The 19,257-nt window shown below is 38.4% G+C and overlaps 6 protein-coding genes across 8 annotated transcripts; 3 read left to right on the plus strand and 3 right to left on the minus strand.

Annotated features, from left to right (window-relative positions):
- LOC104735785 (heavy metal-associated isoprenylated plant protein 21) lies at window positions 503-1,861 on the plus strand. Of its 2 annotated transcripts, none has more exons than XM_010455639.1 (3): window positions 503-660; window positions 895-970; window positions 1,399-1,861. In XM_010455639.1, exons 1-3 carry the CDS (start codon window positions 583-585, stop codon window positions 1,692-1,694), a joined length of 450 nt encoding a protein of 149 aa, XP_010453941.1. In that variant the 5' UTR covers window positions 503-582; the 3' UTR covers window positions 1,695-1,861. The 2 variants fall into 2 exon arrangements, with proteins under 2 accessions (XP_010453941.1, XP_019089936.1); XM_019234391.1 differs by having other exon boundaries at window positions 578-660; window positions 899-970.
- Window positions 1,993-4,110, minus strand: LOC104735786. 2 transcript variants are annotated; one of them, XM_010455642.2, is made up of 4 exons: window positions 3,817-4,110; window positions 3,622-3,701; window positions 2,527-3,371; window positions 1,993-2,433 (listed from the first exon to the last, which is right to left on the minus strand). In XM_010455642.2, exons 1-3 carry the CDS (start codon window positions 3,861-3,863, stop codon window positions 2,569-2,571), a joined length of 930 nt encoding a protein of 309 aa, XP_010453944.1. In that variant the 5' UTR covers window positions 3,864-4,110; the 3' UTR covers window positions 1,993-2,433; window positions 2,527-2,568. The 2 variants fall into 2 exon arrangements, with proteins under 2 accessions (XP_010453944.1, XP_010453942.1); XM_010455640.2 differs by having other exon boundaries at window positions 1,993-2,418; window positions 3,817-4,107.
- On the minus strand, window positions 4,671-5,351 carry LOC104735787. The gene has a single exon (XM_010455643.2). The coding sequence runs from the start codon at window positions 5,182-5,184 to the stop codon at window positions 4,963-4,965; it is 222 nt and encodes a 73-aa protein (XP_010453945.1). The 5' UTR covers window positions 5,185-5,351; the 3' UTR covers window positions 4,671-4,962.
- Window positions 6,085-6,732, minus strand: LOC104735788 (probable calcium-binding protein CML32). The gene has a single exon (XM_010455644.1). It carries the CDS (start codon window positions 6,538-6,540, stop codon window positions 6,127-6,129), a length of 414 nt encoding a protein of 137 aa, XP_010453946.1. The 5' UTR covers window positions 6,541-6,732; the 3' UTR covers window positions 6,085-6,126.
- Window positions 8,055-8,613, plus strand: LOC104735789 (probable calcium-binding protein CML29). The gene has a single exon (XM_010455645.1). It carries the CDS (start codon window positions 8,170-8,172, stop codon window positions 8,419-8,421), a length of 252 nt encoding a protein of 83 aa, XP_010453947.1. The 5' UTR covers window positions 8,055-8,169; the 3' UTR covers window positions 8,422-8,613.
- LOC104738020 lies at window positions 15,706-18,129 on the plus strand. Its single transcript, XM_010458257.1, has 5 exons — window positions 15,706-15,743; window positions 15,826-15,956; window positions 16,033-17,297; window positions 17,376-17,776; window positions 17,997-18,129. The coding sequence occupies exons 1-5, from the start codon at window positions 15,706-15,708 to the stop codon at window positions 18,127-18,129; spliced, it is 1,968 nt and encodes a 655-aa protein (XP_010456559.1).

Consider the following 19,257-nt stretch of genomic DNA (forward strand, 5'->3'; position numbering starts at 1 on the left):
TTGTATAATAAAACAAGGCCAATAAAATAACTTTTTAAGATATACATTCTCATTGCATTTATATGATTAAAGAGTTTAAGATCAAACATAGGTATTTTCTAATTAGAGCACGCCTATTTAGGTTTTATAAAATTCAAGTCGAATTGAAGACCACATTTGAGGAGAAGATTCATTTCTCACTAAAATGTTTTATTTGTTAAACTCATGTTTTGATCTCTATTAAATTTTTCAAAAAAAAAAGACATACCAAATCAACCTTTTAATTCTTCTACAACTCTCTCGTCCAAAATTATTATTATTTTGAAAAATAGATTACTAAGAAAACCTATATATAGACATGGAATATTGAATGCCTGTCACGTAACTCTCTTCTCCTTCTCTATTAAGAAAGCCTATTTCTTCTTCTCTCTGCCTATATATATACTCTCTCTCTCTCTCACACACACACAGGCACACAGACAGACTCAGATATATATATATATATACACAATATACACACATACAATACATACACACACACACATTTGATCATATATTTATATACATAATTTTAATTTCTTGTTGAAGAGAGGAGAGAAAAGAATGGGGGCATTTGATTACATCTTTAGCTTTTGTTCATATACATACGCCAATGCCAAAACCAAGCGTAAGCCATTGCAGGTCTGTTCTTCTCAATACCTTTGCAATTCTGCTCTTTCATCCTTTCTTTCAAATACTACTCTATATACATGTACATATCTTGATTTGGTGTAACATCAAAACTATATGCTAATACGTTATACGTGTATGCAAAAATAAAAAATCAAATGTTACGTTTCAAAATGTGAACATGCTCTTTGTTTCTTTCTTCTTAAACACATGTTTATTGGTATGTAATTTAATGGATTTGTGTAGACAGTGGATATCAAGGTGAAAATGGACTGTGATGGTTGTGAAAGAAGGGTTAGAAACGTGGTTCGTCGCATGAAAGGTATTCTTTCTCATCTCTCTCTCTGACTTTGAATCAAAACTTTTCTCCAATCTCTCTTTATTTTTTTTATTTTTACCTTTTTGTTTCCATTTCCTTTATTCTATACATTTTTTTAATTTCTTTTTTAAAGATTCGTATTCCCACTCTTAAAATTGCAAAATTTATAGCTGGCAAAAAAAAAATATAGAGTTACAATTACTAATCATTTGCTCATTCCCTTGCCAACTTTTATAGTCCAAAAATATTATGGGTCAAATGGTCAGGAATCTATCTTTATTTACATTACATATATTAAAAGAGTCGTATCAGCAAAAAGTGATCCAATTATATATTTTAATTTATCTTTTTTTGAGTCCTTACATTTTTAGTAACTTTTTAAATAAAATAAATCTAGTAATCTTAAACATTTTTGGAACCGACCGGTACAGGAGTGAAATCGGTGGAGGTGAACCGGAAACAGAGCCGGATAACGGTGAATGGACACGTAGACCCAAACAAGGTGTTGAAGAGAGTGAAGAGCACAGGTAAAAAGGCTGAGTTTTGGCCGTACATACCTCAGCATATGGTCTATTACCCTTTTGCTCCTGGCATGTACGACAAACGTGCCCCTGCAGGCCACATTCGTAATCCCACTCAATCGTTTCCGACCGCAAACGCTCCCGAGGAAAATTACGTTTCCCTCTTCAGCGATGACAACGTACACGCCGCTTGTTCCATCATGTGAGAGGGTTGTATTATTCACAATCTCTAAATATATATTTCTTCTTTGGTATTTGTATATTTTTGTTACTTTTTATCCTCATAACAAATCAAAAAGTAATGTAGAAAAAACTTTGTAATAAGATTATAGAGACAACACTTAAACGGAATCTATTTATATTTCGAACAATATATTTCTTCTAATAATTCAAATCGATAACCATAAGCTATGTAGAATCTTATGGGTGGAAGTAGGTATAATGGACCAATTAAGCAGCTAAAGTTTTATGAACTTGTCTAATTTCTATAGGACATGAATGAGATACTTTGACGATAATCATATACATATGAAGCAAGGAATAATATTTAGGGAAGAGACCCAAAAATCAGCATCTTGTGATTTGTTAGGCAAATTGCTTCCTCTTTAATTTTTTTCTTAGAATAAGCTTCAAAGGGCAATGAGAGTATCAACATTTACAAGTTCCAACTTTTCATCCCAAAAGAAAACTTTTAAAGATCAAAGTGGAAAAAGCTTTGTATTCTTCATCCCCAAAAAAAAAATTGTCCAAGAGGGACCAAAGCATCTTTAGCTTTTCTTTCAAAGCTTCTTTCTTTAGAAGAAGGAATATAAAGATCAGAATCACGGCAAAGGAAAGCTGTTCAATCACGGTACCACGTTACAATGACACAGTGTCATAAGACTCGATGTTGATGACGCTGTTTGGTGTTCTCTAAAGCATGCTTTAACCCTACAAAGATTCATTCTGATCAACAGAGAAGCAAGAATTTACTAGAAACGGATTTGCTACTTGAATCACTAAGAATCAATCTTTAAAACAATGAATGAATTTACTCACCTGTTAATCTATCAAGATCCTTTGAGCAAACCAAGAAGCTTTTTACCGCTTCTTCGCTTTCCTTATTCTGGACTGTGCCTTCTGCCATTTCTTCCTAGGCACTAGTTTACTCTTCGGCTTCAACTTTATCTCAGGTGTAAATTTGAAGTTTGGATCTCTCATGCGAGTTTGTATATCTTTAAAGAACTGCATGTTCAGTCTCTTGGGTCCGCCTTTTCTTAGCTCTTCATATTCAGGTCCTGAGATAATGTTTTCGAACGCTCCAATCAGTATGTCGACATCACTCATAACTTCCCACACGTTTGTGTAGCGCCCGTCAGGCCCTTTGTTCAGTTTCTTCAGCGCGTTCTCAACAGCAAGCTTCCTCGCTTTTTTACCAGGTGAAAGCTCCTCGGGTTCATTCTCAGATTTCAACAACTCAGAGATTGTCCTGTACTTTGGTTTCTCTTCAAACTCAAACAACTTATCTAAGTACTTATCAGATGCCTCGTTGGGACGTGGCTCTGTTGGAATATCGTCTTCATCATCACCTTCATCCCCAGTCCACAACGTTTTCTCTTCATCGCTTCCTGACCAAACACTGTATAGTTTATCACTATCGTCTGCATCAATTAAATCAGAGCTATCTTTAGCTTGTTGTCTAGCTTTCTTGATCTCTTTTTCAAGGCGGTTTCCTCCACTTTCTTGTCTTGTATTCTCATCACTCTCGTCTTCACTTCCTGACCAAAGAGTATCATCATCTCCCATTTCTTTCTCCCAGGCCTTTCTGAAGTCATCATCACCAGGTTTCACATTACCAAACAGATTGTAATCTTTACCACTTCCACTTGCATATAACCTAGTTGCTGCAATTGAATATTGAGACACTACTTTTAAACAATCCACTAGTATTAAACATCAACGATGAACAAAAAAAACTAAACTTTAAAAGAGTCGTGAGCAAACAAATTTCTCTGCGGCATTTTCACAAACACCTCGTCTACAACTTGGACGAATCCGAATAAACCAAAAAATCTCAAAACCCCATATACAAGAAGACTCGGAGAAAGCATATAAACCATAAGATCAAAAAAAAATGCTGGAGAAAATTGAAACCTTTTAAGTTGTGGCGAAACCCAGTAAATACCCAATTTTGAGTCCAAGTGGCAGGATCCGAAAGCAAGAGACTTTGCGATCTACAATTAAAACAATCGACAAAAACAAGTCAGCTTTGAATGATGATCTTTTATAGATTATATATGGAATTGCAGGTTTAACTGATCTATTTAACTATACCCAGAAAGAACCAACCTTTTGGTTAGGTTTGAGAACAGAGACAAGACTCTTCGCGCGTACATCGTTTAACGGCTTTTAAATAACCGACGCCTGTGCTATGAGTCTCTATGACTATGAGGAGGCTAAAATATATTCTTTACAAATTACAAGCCCATATTTATAAGTTGTTTTTTTTAATTTTTATTTTTGGTCAAAACAAAGATCAATTATCCAATTTTATTAGTTACTATTAAGCAGTGTTCAAGAAAGCGGTCTAGACGGCCGCTTAGGCGCTGTCTAGACGCTCAGCAGACGCCTAAACGACCGCTTAAACCGCCTAAAATCACAAAATTTTTATTTTAATGTATTTTTTTATTTTTAACTACATATATTTAAAATTTTAAGTTTTATATTTATATAAATATTTATAAATGTTTATATATTATTAATCTAAATTAAAGAAATGTATTTTTACTAATTTTAGTTTATAATTTATTATTATTTATTTCTTCTAATATATATTTTTATATAATTTTACATATAATATCATATATAAAATGTTCATATTGTAAATGCCTAAACCACCTAAAAACGTTTAAAATTCCGACTAAGCGTTTTAGGCATTGGGTCACCGCCCACATACCGCCTAGCGCTTTCTTGAACACTGCTATTAAATACGGTGAATTTTATATGAATTCATTAATCTACAAAATTTGTTTGTTCTAGTGGAAAAACAAAATTCTTGCTGTTCTTCTTTGTGTTAAATTAATCATTTATTTAATCAATTCCATTTGTTTCGTTTTATAAAATGGATTTGATTTTCATTTAAAAAGCAATTAGGGTTTTATTTTATGATGCAGCTAGCGCCAAAAATTCTCTTGATCGTAAGCTTGGGTCCATTATAAAATTTTATTACCTTGCACACGAGAGTATACATTATATTGCAAAGAACAAACAAAAAGAAAAGTACACATCAAAGTAAATCAAATAAGACATGAAAAGGCTCGAATCAAACACATAACATATATAATTAATATTTTGGTCATTATTATACAACGGTTACTAATTCTTGACTTATGTGATCATATATATCTTATTAAGGAACATAAAAGAAGAGAAAGAAAGTAAAAAGCATTTAGTTGTCAAGCAAATATATAAAAAACCATGATAACGATGAGAAAGTCAAATGGGAATAGATCTAGAGACTTTGGGGTAGACATGTCTGGCTGGGTGACCCATGATACGGCGACCCTTGGCGTGTTTGAAGATATAAACTACCGCACCAACTGGCCACTCGATGATTCCGGTTATCAGAAAAGCCACGAACCCTAGTGTTGGTCCGACCACCTTGCACCGACAAGGGTTTTGCCTCGTTCCGCACTGAATACACGCTGGAAACGCCATCGTTGATTTTGAGTATGTAGTTTTTGGTACTACGATCGATGAGGAGTACACAAAGAGCTAACTATTTATATTATTGGAGAAAATCAGATTCAAGGAAAGAGAACTAGAAATGTGATTTGTTGAAGGTTATGAGAGACGGGTCTTTATAGAGATAAGTTTATTTAGTATCTTTCTTGTTTCCACGTAGTGTCATTGTGTTTTATATTGTAATGGTCATAGATATTTTTGGGTTTGATGTCGGCTTGTTACTACTTACTATTTAATTATTTTCTCTCAAGAGTTTTAAGTTTTTAAAGAGCTGTCAATAATAAGAAGATAGACACGTTTCGGGGCCAGCACAAAAGGTCACCAAACACGTGGCTTAACGTAATTGGAAATGAGTTGTGAAAACTCTCTTACGTTATAGGCTTGTTTTTAGAAGGTCAAATTATGACTATGTCGGCGTGGCACGATGACTATGCGTCTATGCTTAAGGTATTTGAAGTTTATGAGCATCTCTATGCATGTCATAGTATGACCAATCGATTAAGATTTAATTCCAATGATATATCAAAACCATTTTCAAGAAAAGTATGAAGATAGATGATAGATTTGTAGATATAATCTTCTTGTTTTCCTACATATTTGCTAATGCGCTCGCAACAAACCGGAATGATCGTTGGGCCTTGGGCTTTGAAGAGGGAGTACATAGAATCCAAATCAAACTGGATCAATTTAGCCAACAGAGAAAAACAGATCACAAAACATCTTGAGATTTGAGCAAGGAAATTAGCACAGTGATTTGTAACGAAACGTATTATTTTGTCAAAAAAAAAAAAAAATTATAAACTGAAATAATTAATAATAATTATAGTTCCGAAAAATTGTTAGAAAGAGATCAAAAAAAATCGAAACCGAATTCATAAATAATTAAACATGATCATAGTGACTTCTTATATATAATTAATTGGAAACCATCATAGTTTTAAACTCTTCAAAGTCCACAAAACCATCACCGTCTGCATCAACAGCTTGAACCATCGCAACACATTCTTCCATTGTATGCTTATCTCCTAAACGGTTCAACACAGCATGAATCTCACTCGCTGATATCTTCCCGTCACCATCCATATCATACAAATCAAAAGCCTGTTTCAGAAGAGTTTCTTCATTATCTTTTTTTTGCATCAAACCCGAAGCAAATTCCTCAGCGTCAATTTGACCATCACCATCCACGTCAAGCACTCTATACATGTCTTCAAGTTCTTCAGATGTTATTGAAGGAGTAAAAGCGCGTATCGCTTCGGCGAATTCGTCCCATGAGATTTTCCCATCTTTGTTCTTGTCAACTCTCTCAAAGACCTGTGCAACAGACATCGTTGTTGTTTTGAGTAAGGGATGATGATGATGTAGATATTATGAGAGGTTTTAAACAAAATAAATAAATGAATAATGATTTGATGGAAGATATCAAAAACCAAATCTATATTTATAGGAGAAATTCAACTATTGTTTAGATTCCTGCTAAGATTTGGTTTTGGAATGTGAAATCTAATTGCACTATGAATGGGTTTTATTAGACATTTATTTTATTTTTATTTTTATTTTTATTTTTATTGTAAATTGCAATTTATCTTTATAATAAATATCATTTTTTTTTCATCAATTCAACATGCTTTGTAATAATAAATTCTTTAAATATAATGCTTTAGTATAATAGTTTTATCTATAAATTGTAAAGATATTTTGTTAATTATATAAGGTACTTTGTATATCTTATTATATAAAGTTGGTTTCAATGTTACTCATTAACAAGATTTTGATACTTGTCAATTATATCAATAAAATGTTGACACATGTCAATTCTAGATTTATAAAAATATTTATATCAAATATGTAAATGTTATAAACCTATAATAAAAAGCAAATCTACACATAAATAACAAAAAAATATACTAATATATAAAAAAACATTTAAATTAATTTCTAATTTATTTAGAGAAGCTCTTTGCATATTGTAAGATAATCTCAAATTTATATGCAAAATCCTACTATATTAATTGAGAAGTACAAATATGAAACTAACAGTAACATTATCAAGTGTAAAAAATTACATTGGCATGTCATTGATCTTAAGCAAATGTTTAACTTTTCAATAAAGGTAAAAATGTAATTATCTAAAATTTATTAGACATTTTTTATTTAATTTTTGTAAATTGCATTTTATCTCTATAATAAATATCATTTTTTGTCATCAACTTGCTTTATGATAATAAATTCTTTAAATATAAATAATAAATATAATGCTTTAAAATAGTAGTTTTATCTATAAATTCATTAAATCGTAAAGACATTTTGTTATTATAGAAGGTACTTTGTATATATATCTTATTATATAAAGTTTAGTTACAAAGTCATTCCTGAAAAGCTTGGGATGTAAAATCAAAAGTTATTTGGTAATTATATATTTTGATTGTTAGTAACATTATATGTATGTACATACATAAATTTGGAAGAAAATGTTACACGTTGATACTCAGAATTAATTTTTTATAGAAAAAAGATATATAAGAAGCATGAAACCAGTCTTAACGAGGATTAGACATGGTAAGAAATACATAAAATTAAAGTTAAGTACCATAAACTGATAATTAACATAGACAAAGCACTGTTCAATTAAGATGTAAATTGCATTTTCGAATTAATTTTCAGGTAATCCGAGTACAGTTAAATACTTAAATACATTAGCTACTTGAATTTGTCTAAATTTTGTGTAAGACCAAGTCACATCCTAATTTTGCTAAGTTTAGTATTAACTTGGACCATTCTCGTTCAGTTATTATATAATCACTCCTCCAAAAGTTCCTAAGTAGAAGCACAACCTCAATTGTTTTTTTCACTCACAGATATATATACAATTTGATCTTTCCTTTTATTCCTCGACCAAAAAAGTGTTCAAAATTTTATTTACATCTTTAAAAACACACACTATATCATCAAGACAATATGGCTGATGCGACGGAGAAAGCCGAACACGACCGTATATTCAAGAAATTTGATGCTAACGGCGACGGTAAAATTTCAGCAGCCGAACTAGAAGAAGCTCTAAAGACACTTGGTTCGGTATCGCCTGATGACGTGAAGCGTATGATGGCTGAGATTGATACCGATGGTGATGGAAACATCTCGTATCAAGAATTCACTGATTTTGCAGCTGCAAATCGTGGACTTATGAAGGATGTTGCCAAAATTTTCTAAAATGTATTTGCCATATCCTTTTTCATTTGAAATGTCTGAATTTTTTTTTTATTGAGAGATTTGGTTCTAAGCATCGCAAAAATTTTCTTTTGTTATCGTAACTCTCGGTGAATTTTAATTTATATCCTAAAAATATCATGTAATGTGATGGGTGGTTTTGGATCATTGTTGAAAAGAGAACTATACAGTACAAGTTCGTTTAGTTTTTGTTAATACGTCAACAATGAATGGTTTGTCATAATTTGGTTTAGGCTTTTTTCATACATTATTTTTTGACTCATCGATGAGTCACCTCAAACTTTTTCCTAAAATGGACCTCACCGGAGAGACCAAAACCTATGCCTCCACCACACCGCCTCATCGATTGAAAATTGCTGTACCATTCATTATATTAATATATATAGGAGGTAATCGCAATTCACACATGGATTATTTTACAAATCATGTCATTCCATAAGAAATTGTAAGCTTAGAACTCTGTTTACTATTGAATTAACAGCTGATATATTAGCTGTTTTGGATCCTAGAACTCTGTCTTGCTTACCGCAGCCTAGGTTGTAGGGTTTGTGGTTGATAATTGATAAAGAAGAGATACTTTTGTTTACCATATATAAAAAAAAATGGTTAGGTTCAGTGATAGGCTAGTTGGGAATCACCTGGAGTAACTCATGCTTTTTAGCTGGAGTAGGTCTTTATATGAAGTTTTATCATAATTCAGTTGTGATTTATTTTACTTTGCTGCTGAGTCTTCCTTCACTCATACATAATACCATTTCCTTCTTTGGTTTAAACTCACATTTTCTTGGTTTTCACTTCTCCCCTCTCATTTGTCAATCCTACTTTTAACTTTGGTTTCACTTTTAACATTTTTATAATTCTATAGTTTTAGTTTAGCTTGTTTTTTTTTCCTTCCTTTAGTCAACACCTCTTTATGCTTTCATAGAAATCCAAAAATGACCCTGATATGTATCCAAGATTTGAACCTATTGAACACACTCTTACACATACAATAATACAGAAATTTCAGTAAGAATACCCCTATTAGAGAAATTTATGCTTTGAGAATTCTGACCTTATATTGTTTTTTTCAGGAACAAAGTCAGCATCAAAATGAAGCGGGTGCCATAGAGCCAATCATCACTTTTTTACAATCAGATAGTCCAACACTACAAGAGTATGCTGTTGCATCTTTGCTTACTCCTTCCACATCTCAAACCAAGAAGCCTATCATCGGTGCTTAGAGATTGTTCGGGGTTTAAGTAAGTTTTAACCTATTCATATATTGAAGTGTTGTACGCGAAAAATCAAGAAATGATAAGACTGAAGATGTTCCAAGAGTTGTACTGTATACATATTGAAACATCGCATGTTTTAAGTGAGTTTTAGAGAATGTGATGCTGGTCCAACTTTTGTTGGAGTAAGCTTGACGCACAAGCAAGTCTAAAGAGATTAGAATTGGAAGCTTAGGAAGTTGTGAGAAATAAGGAAATTGTCTTTCCAGAGAGATTAGCAAAGTGAGGTTAAGAAGTTCCTTATAAATAGAGATGTCGGGTTGTGACTTCCTATTATTCAAGACTTGAGAATTTGCGAGCTTTAGGTTTTCGAGGTATTTTTCCTAAAGTAATAAAGAAAGTTCTTTTGAGATTGTGTTATTTTTTTTTTTTGAATCTTAGATTTGGTATCAGAGCTTCTCGATCTCCTAGGGAGCGATGTCCGAAGGTACATTAGTTGCAGCTACGCCGAAAGAAGCCGCAGGATCTACATCTATTCAATGTCCTATGCTTAACTCTACAAATTACACCATTTGGGCATTGAGGATGAAGATCGCCTTAAAGGTTCACAAGGTTTGGGAGGCAATTGAACCTGAAACAGCAAAAACCGACGAGGACAAGAATAACATGGCTATGGCTCTACTGTTTCAGTTCATACCCGAGGCTCTAGTTCTGCAAATTGGTGATCTGGATACGGCGAAAAAGATTTGGGACGCCATTAAATCGAGACATGTTGGGGAAGAACGTGTTAAAGAAGCACGTCTACAAACACTTATGGCCGCTTTCGAGAGACTTAAGATGCAAGATACAGAGAAAATTGATGAGTTTGCAGGAAAGATGTCCGAGATAGCCTCAAAGTCCGCTTCGCTTGGTGTAGTGATTGAAGAAGCCAAGATGGTTAAGAAATTTCTTAACTGTCTTCCTCCCAAGAAGTTCATCAGCATAGTGGCATCTTTAGAACATGTGTTAGACCTTAATACCACTACTTTTGGAGACATCATCGGACGTCTCAAGGCTTACGAAGAGAGAATCGGTGAAGTAGGTGATGTGCAAGAGGATCAATCTAAACTCATGTATGCAAAGATGGAAACACAAAACTACAGTCGCGAGTATACAAGCAATTTTCGGAACAGAGGACGTGGAGGTCGCTTCTACAGAGGGAGAGGCAGAGGACGAAGCAATGGACAAAGAGATGCGTCCCGCATCACGTGTTTCAGATGTGACAAACAAGGTCACTTTGCTTTCGATTGCCCTAATCGTCTATTAAAATTACAAGAAGCTCAAGTTCTGGATGTCACGAATACGCAAGATGCTGATGAACTCATGATGCATGAGGTAGTCTTTCTAAATGAAAAACGTTGTATTCCTAGTAAGTTTGAAACCAACACAGGAAAGAACAACGTCTGGTATCTTGACAATGGTGCCAGTAATCACATGACAGGTGATAGAAGATATTTTGAGAAGATAGATGAGTCTGTTACCGGGAAGGTAAGGTTTGGTGATGATTCTCTAGTTGATATAAAAGGAAAATGATCCATTTCACTCGTTGATATGAATGGGGAGTTGAGAGTAATGTCAGATGTGTACTATATTCCGGATTTAAAGAGTAACATAATCAGTTTGGGACAAGCAATAGAAGCTGGCTGCGACATCATGCTAAGGGGTGGTTACTTGACAATGCGCGATGCTCAAGGTAAACTACTTGCAAAGGCTCCAAGGTCAAAAAACAAGCTCTAAAAGATTTGTATGGACTTTCACAACAATGCTTATTTGAACCTATCATCTATCAGCGAATCCAGTCGATGGCATGCTCGTTTTGGGCATATACATCTCGAAACTATTAAGTCTATGAAGCAGAGAGATCTCGTTCAAGGACTCCCACAAGTAGTGTTTGAGAAGGAAATTTGCAGTTCGTGTCTTCTTGGGAAACAAACGAGACAGACATTCCCACAGGCCACCACATACAGAGCCTCTTCAGTTCTCGAATTGGTCCATGGTGATCTTTGCGGACCAATAACACCAAGTACAGCTGCTGGAAATCGTTTTATCTTTGTTCTTATTGACGATCACTCGCGTTATATGTGGATCACGCTGTTGAAAGAAAAAAGTTCTGCATTTCAGAAGTTCAAGATTTTTAAGAACCGAGTTGAACAAGAATCAGGGGCTCGAATCAAAACCTTTAGAACTGATAGAGGTGGTGAATTTGTCTCACAAGAATTCAATGAGTACTGTGCGAATACCGGAATCCAGAGACACCTTACTGCACCTTATACACCACAACAGAATGGTGTTGTGGAACGAAGGAACATAACGATGATGGAGATGACAAGAAGCATTCTAAATCATATGAAAGTTCCAAATTACCTTTGAGGAGAAGCAGTGAGACACTCTACATATTTATTAAACCGGGTTGTAACAAGGGCGTTAACAGACAAAACACCATATGAAGGTTACAAGAAACAGAAACCTCGTATCGATCATCTAAGGATCTTTGGCTGCATTAGCTATACGAAGGTTGATCAACATCTACTTAAGAAGCTTGCTGATCGATCCAGAATGTTAGTCCATTTGGGGATAGAACCGGGTTCTAATGCATATAGACTTTATGATCCACAAACTAGGAAAATTGTTGTAAGCAGAGATGTGGTCTTTGATGAGAGTAAGGGTTGGAATTGGAGGAAAAATGCAGAGCAAGATGGTGAGAAAAGTTTTAACATCACACTTGGTGACTTTGGAAATCATGGTATCATGTCTGGAGAAGCGATAACTAATAACAACCCTGAACCTGGTGAAGACACTTATGGTGGTAATGAAGTAGACAGAGACGGAACAAGGATCAACGAGCACACACCAGAAATCATAGAAGAGGAGACTGCAGAACACGAAGAGGAAGATGATGTTGTGGAGAATAATCCACCTGTTTTAAGAAGAAGCGAGAGACAAAGCAACACCCCTAAGTATCTTGGAGATTATGTTTTGCTTGCTGAGGAAGAAGGAGATACACTTCTCTTGTGTTTGAACAACGAACCAAGAAGTTTTAATGAAGCCAGAGAATCAAATAAGTGGATAGATGCATGCAACGAAGAGGTTAAGTCAATTGAAAAATTGCACACTTGGGATTTAGTTGATCTACCTATTGGGATAAAGCCAATTGGACTCAAATGGGTTTTTCAGCTGAAGAGAAATTCCGATGGTAGCATCAACAAGTATAAGGCACGACTTGTTGCTAAGGGCTATTAGCCGGTAAAACTCGATTGGTGAAGTGAAGAAAACCGTAGCAGCGGGAGATCACTTTGGAGATCGGAGGGTTGGTCAAAAGTTTCATTTATTGTAAAAGTGCGAGATTGTCGGATCTTGATTGATATGGCATTAAACGTAATAACTGTATAAATAGGGGAGGAAAATATTGTAAGGGGGAGAGAAATTTTAAGCAAGATAATTACACTCAATTCTGTTCACTGAACTTTCGATTACTAAATTCAGTTCGGAACTATCACAGTAGTAAGTCCCTTCGTCCACAAAACACTTCGGAAGGAGAACCTAGTTCTCGGTTCTCACATTTGGCGTTAGAAGGAGGGTGGTTATTACCTATACTCTCAATAGTTCCGACTTCTGTCATATTCCACGTTACCATGGCTCACGAATCCTCCCCACAGGTAACTCTAGAAACAATACAAAAGTTATTGCAGGATCTGGCGGAGAAATCAGAGCGCCAGCAAGCAGCCTCCACCGCTTTGTCCGATCGTTTCAACGACTTGGAAGGGCAAGTGTCAACCCGGTTGGAAACGATCGCCGCTTCGATCGCCAATCTCACGACCTCGCACCGCGCATAGGCCGACCGTGTTGACCTCCTTTCCTCCAAACAAAATCCGCGGTGGCGAATCCTAGATTTCGCTGGCACCAATCAGCCACTAGCTCCGCAACAGGACACCCCAGGGGATATTCTCCTACCCCCAACTGCCTCTCAGGTAGCACCATCACATCTTGCAGACAATCGCACCCGGGTGCGAGTCGAAGTTGCTGGCTCTTCAGAAGTCCCAGTTCGGACCCCTCCGCCTGTGGGGGGGAGGGGGAATCTCCTTCCAGGGAATTCAACTCCGAGCTACGTTTCCAATCCCGAGATCCACCGTATGCAGGATGAGATCTGGGACATGCGCTCCATGGTGCACAATGCTACAACTTCGGCACCAGATATTTCTCGAGTATTGAGGAATCTAAGCGAACCTTGTTCTCTGCCCAGATAGCTAGAGTTCGTGTTAAGGATACATGAAAGATAACTTTCTCGAGCTACGAAGGAAAAGGAGATCCGACGGTTCACCTTAAAGGTTTCCTGCTCACTGCCAGCCATGTTAATCTTCAGCCTCACGAAGATGATGCTGGGTACTGTAAGCTGTTCGCAGAAACGTTCTTTGTCAAGCAATATTCAGGTTTGATTGAAACGGCTAAAACAAATGCTCAACTTTGGAACCTAAGCCACGCAGCTGGGGAATCGCTTCGTTCTTACATAACCAAGTTCAAGGAAATTCAAGTCAAGATCCCGGGGCTCTCGAACTCAACTGCCCTAGCCGCTATAAAAAATGGCCTCTGGCATGAATCTCGCTTCCGCGAGGAGTTAACCGTAAACCAGTTCACCACAATTCAGGATGCCTAGCAACGTGCTTCGAACTGGATAATTGCGGAGGTAGAAAAAGCAGCGGTCGCTCAGAAGCATAAAGCCACATGCAAACCGAGGTTTGAGGCACCGTCACCAGTTAAGAAAACATCACCCGTGATCGCAAAGTCTGGATTCGGAACCTTTCCAAGAGGATCCCCGTCTAAGCCACCATACTCACCGCACGCCAAAAGCGGATTCCTGCCAAGCAACAAGTGGGTTCGGGATGAAAATGCCTATTTCGAGCTCCATAAAACAAGCGGGTATTCAACCCGAGACTGTAAAAATTTAATGCATCTTCTTGCAGAGAAGTTCGGTGAAATGCCGAATGTGTCGATCGATGAACTTGACCAAAAGGCGACGTCCGGGTTGGACGATGATGCTCCACCTTCAAAGAAGCCGAAGCAAGCGGACGGTGATGCAGAACCAAAGAAAAGAATAAATGTCATTTTGGGTGGATCACGTTTATTCCGCAACTCGATAACAGCAATTAAAGATCACCAACGAAAGCTGGTCACCCAAATGGATAAAGCTCGCCACAATGATCTACCCGAGATCACCTTCTCGGAGAAGCAAACGGAAGACCTGAGCACCCCGCATGACGATTCCCTGGTCATAACACTTGACGCAGCGAATCACGAAATATGTCGAATCCTGGTTGATACTGAGAGTTCGGTGGATCTAATTTTCCTAGAGACCCTTACTAGGATGGGCATTGGCAAGGAGCACATCACAGGACCTCCTTCACCCCTAGTCTCATTCACGAGCGAGACGTCAATGTCCCTAGGAATGATCAATCTCTCCGTTTCTGCTTAAGGTGTAGCTAAAATGGTGGAGTTCACGGTGTTTGACCGACCTGCGGCTTATAACGTGATAATGGGAACATCGTGGCTTTTCTAAATGAAGGCAGTTCCCTCGACGTACCATCGGATATTCTAGGAAGTCAAAGGGTGGCGAGAAGCTGCTACCTTGCAAGTCACAAACTGCTGATCCAATAGCAACCACAGCTTGAGGTCGCCAAGAATCCAGTTCGAAAGCAGCTTACTGGCGACCTCAATGAGCTCATATTTATTAACGCGTAGTTTCCAGATCAAGGAATCAAGATAGGAGCAGAACTAGGAGTCGAACTGCGATCCGAATTGGTTTCTTTCATTAAGGAACACATGACGACTTTTGCATGGTCAGTCGAAGAGATAACCGGAATCAGCCCGGACATTATTTTGCACGAGCTATATGTGGATCCGACCTTTTGTCCGGTAAAACAAAAGGGCAGAAAGCAGGGCCCCAAACGAGCCGAAGTTGTCAATTCGGAGGTAGACAGATTGCTCAAAGCAAATCAAATTCGCAAAGTAAATACCGGGAATGGCCGGCGAATACTGTGCTAGCGACAAAGAAAAACGGCAAGTCGCGGGTCTGTGTTGACTTCACCGACTTAAATAAGGCGTGCCTAAAAGATATTTTTCCTCTCCCACATATTGACAGGCTAGTAGAATCAACTTCCGGGCACGAGCTCATGTCCTTCTTGGACGCCTTCTCTGGTTATAACCAAATTCTCATGCATCCAGACGACCAAGAGAAAACAGCTTTCATCACGGACCGCGGAATTTCGAGAAGTAGCTCGGGAAAACCATAGAGGTCTACATCGATGATATGCTGGTGAGATCAGTAGAATCTGGCTCACATTCACAGTTGCGTCAGGAGAATTCCTGGGATATATCGTAACGGAACAGGGTATAGAGGCGAACCCGAGGCAAATCAATGCGTTTCTATCCATGAGTTCCCCCAGGACCTTAAGAGAGGTTCACCGCCTTAACGGGCGCATCGCTGCACTCAACCGTTTCATCTCGCGGTCTACCAACAAGTGCCTCCCTTTCTACCAGGTTCTGAAGAAAGGGGGGGAGGCATTTCATTTGGGCAAGAAGTTCGAAGAAGCCTTCTCCCAGCTAAAGACTTATCTGTCCGAACCACCAGTTCCGACAAAACCAGAATTCAGGAAAACTTTGTTTCTGTACGTTGCTGTCTCAAAAAGCGCAGTAAGTGGAGTCTTAGTGCGGGAAGAAAGGAGGGAGCAAAGGCCCATCTTCTATGTTAGTAAATCGTTCACGGGAGCTGAGTCCAGGTATCCGTTGATGGAAAAATTGGCCTTGGCCGTGGTGGTCTCGGCAAGAAAACTGAGGCCATATTTTCAGTCTCAGTCAATCGTCGTCTTAACGACACAACCACTACGCACGATACTTCATAGTCCTAGTCAGTCTGGAAGGCTAGCCAAATGGTCAGTAGAACTAAGCGAGTACGATATCGAGTTTCGAACTCGGACTTGTGCCAAGGCGCAAGTGCTAGCAGATTTTCTCATCGAATTGCCACTCGCCATTTTGGTTGAGGATAGCGTCGAAGGACCATGGAGTTTGTACGTAGATGGAGCTTCTTCAAAGACCGGCGCGGGAATCGGTGTTTGCCTCAGTTCACCTATAGGTGAAATGATCGAGCAGTCATTCCTAGCCGGACTACGCCTTGCAGTGGGGATTGGCGTTAGGAATCTCAGAGCGTTTTGTGACTCACAGCTGGTTGCGAGTCAGTTTTCTAGAGAATACGAGGCAATGGACGGGCGAATGGAAGCTTACCTGGCTGCGGCTCGAGAGTTAGCGTTGAAGTTCGACGACTTTGAGGTCACAAAGATTCCGCGAAGCGAGAACTCCGCAGCATATGCTCTAGCTTCATTGGCTTCAGCTTCGGACCCCACGGTAACTAGAGTTATCCCAGTGGAAGTTATAGAGTATCCAAGCATACGCTTGGAAGGTTCGAGCGTTGTAACCCGGGCAATGAGGAAATGGGAAGCAGAGGAAGCAGCTCGTGCTCCTCCATCTGGAGTGACCTCTGGAACTCCGACCCCAATACCGGAAACCACTCCCTCACTCCTTGAGGAGACGAACGCTGACGCTGCAGCTCGCGCACCGGCGCAGCCTATGTTTCCTAGCCGCGAACTGCCCGTCGTTATACGCTAGTCCGTGGGCAATACGACCACTGATAATCAGGGGGCAGATGATTGGCGGACTCCGATATTGAATTATCTGGAGAAAGGTGATCTCCCTGCTGATAAGTGGGCTGCGAGGAAGCTAAAGATCATCAGTGCTCGATATTGCGTTTACGATCAAGGACTCATGCGTCGTAGCATCGATGGTCCTTACCTAACATGCATTGTTGGTAAAGAGTCCGCAACATTGATGCGAGCCATTCATGACAGGCCCAATGGGAACCACTCTTGTGGTCGCACTTTAGCTTTCAAAATCAAGAGACAACGATATTTCTGGCCAACAATGCTCGCTGATTGTGAGGAATACCGCCGAACTTGCGAGAAATGCCAGAAACATGCTCCGACAATTCATCAGCCTACTGAGCTCCTGTCGTTTGTGTCCGCACCTTACCCATTTATGAGGTAGTCTATGGATATTATTGGGCCCTTACATCGGGGTCCGTGGGGACTGCAGTACGTGTTAGCCCTTACCAATTACTTCTCCAAATGGGTAGAAGCAGCGGCATATGCGGCTGTGACTCGGGAGCAAGTGGAACAGTTCATGTTAAAAAGTATAATCTATCGATACGGCGTTCCGTATGAGATCGTGACAGATAACGGTCCGCAATTTATCTCCTTGCAGTTTGAGACTTTTTGTGCAAAATGGGGAATACGACTTAGCAGAGGCTATGAACAAGGTCATTCTCGCTAATTTGAAGAAACGGCTGGACTCCCGTAAAGGATGTTGGCCGGACGAATTACAAGGCGTACTTTGAGCAATCCGAACTACACCTCGCCGGACTACCAACGAAACCCCCATTTCTTTGGTCTACGGGGTTCACGCTGTAGTCCTAGCTGACATAGAAGTACCCAGAGTCTTCGCGCTGCAGAAAATGAAGAGTTTTTACAGGACACTCTTGATGTCATAAATGAGAGACGAGATCGGGCCTTGGTTTGGATGCAAAACTACCAAAATACCGTAGCCCATTATTACAATTCCAAAGTCCGAGGTAGGCCCTTGGCGGTTGGCGATATGGTGCTTGGGAAGGTCTACGAAAACACCGAAGAGGAAAGCGCGGGAAAACTAGGAATCAACTGGGAAGGACCGTACAAGATCACTAGCGAAATCCGAAATGGTTTTTATCGGCTGGAAGACTCGGATGGAAAACCGGTACCGAGGTCCTGGAATTCCCTGCACCTGAAATGATTTTATACTTAGTCTAGTTTCTGCTATGTATCGAACTACGACTGGCTTGATCCTGTAAAGGGTACGTAGGCAACCCACTTCGGGTCCAGCTATTTATATCAAATAAAAACAAAGTTCTGTTCAAACTTGCTGTTACGAATATTCGTCCTCGAAAGTAGAGGTCCTACTTCATTAAAGTCATTTAAACCGAAGTCCCACTTCAAAAACTCCCACTAAAAACCGGAGTCTTACTCCGTAACCCCCTCTTAAGAGCCAAAGTCTTAGTTCACAAACTTTTATCGAGACTCGAAGTTTCCCCTTATAAAAGTTAACAAAAAAAAAACAGAGTTTTACTTCGTTAAAAGTCAAGAAACCGGGGTTCAACTCCGTAACCCTTTCTTAAAAGCAAAGTCTTACTTCGTAAAGTTTTATTGAAGACTCGGAGTCTCACTTTACAAATTTTTTTTTATCAAAAAATAGAAATTTTACTTCGTTAAAGCTATCTAAACCGAAGTCTTGCTTCGTTAAAAGCATTTAAACCGGAGTCTCACTCCGTAGGATTTTATCAGAAACTAAAGTTCACTTCGCAATACTACTTCGTGATAGCGAATACACAGTTGTTTTTCACAAATTGAAGACCACTTCGTACTTCTCTTAAAGTCCGAAGTCTTATTGCATACTTTCTAAAGATTACTTGAAGTTAGTATCCTAAGTCTTT

This window comes from Camelina sativa, chromosome 13 (assembly GCF_000633955.1).
Source record: "Camelina sativa cultivar DH55 chromosome 13, Cs, whole genome shotgun sequence".
NCBI classification, from domain to species: domain Eukaryota; kingdom Viridiplantae; phylum Streptophyta; class Magnoliopsida; order Brassicales; family Brassicaceae; genus Camelina; species Camelina sativa.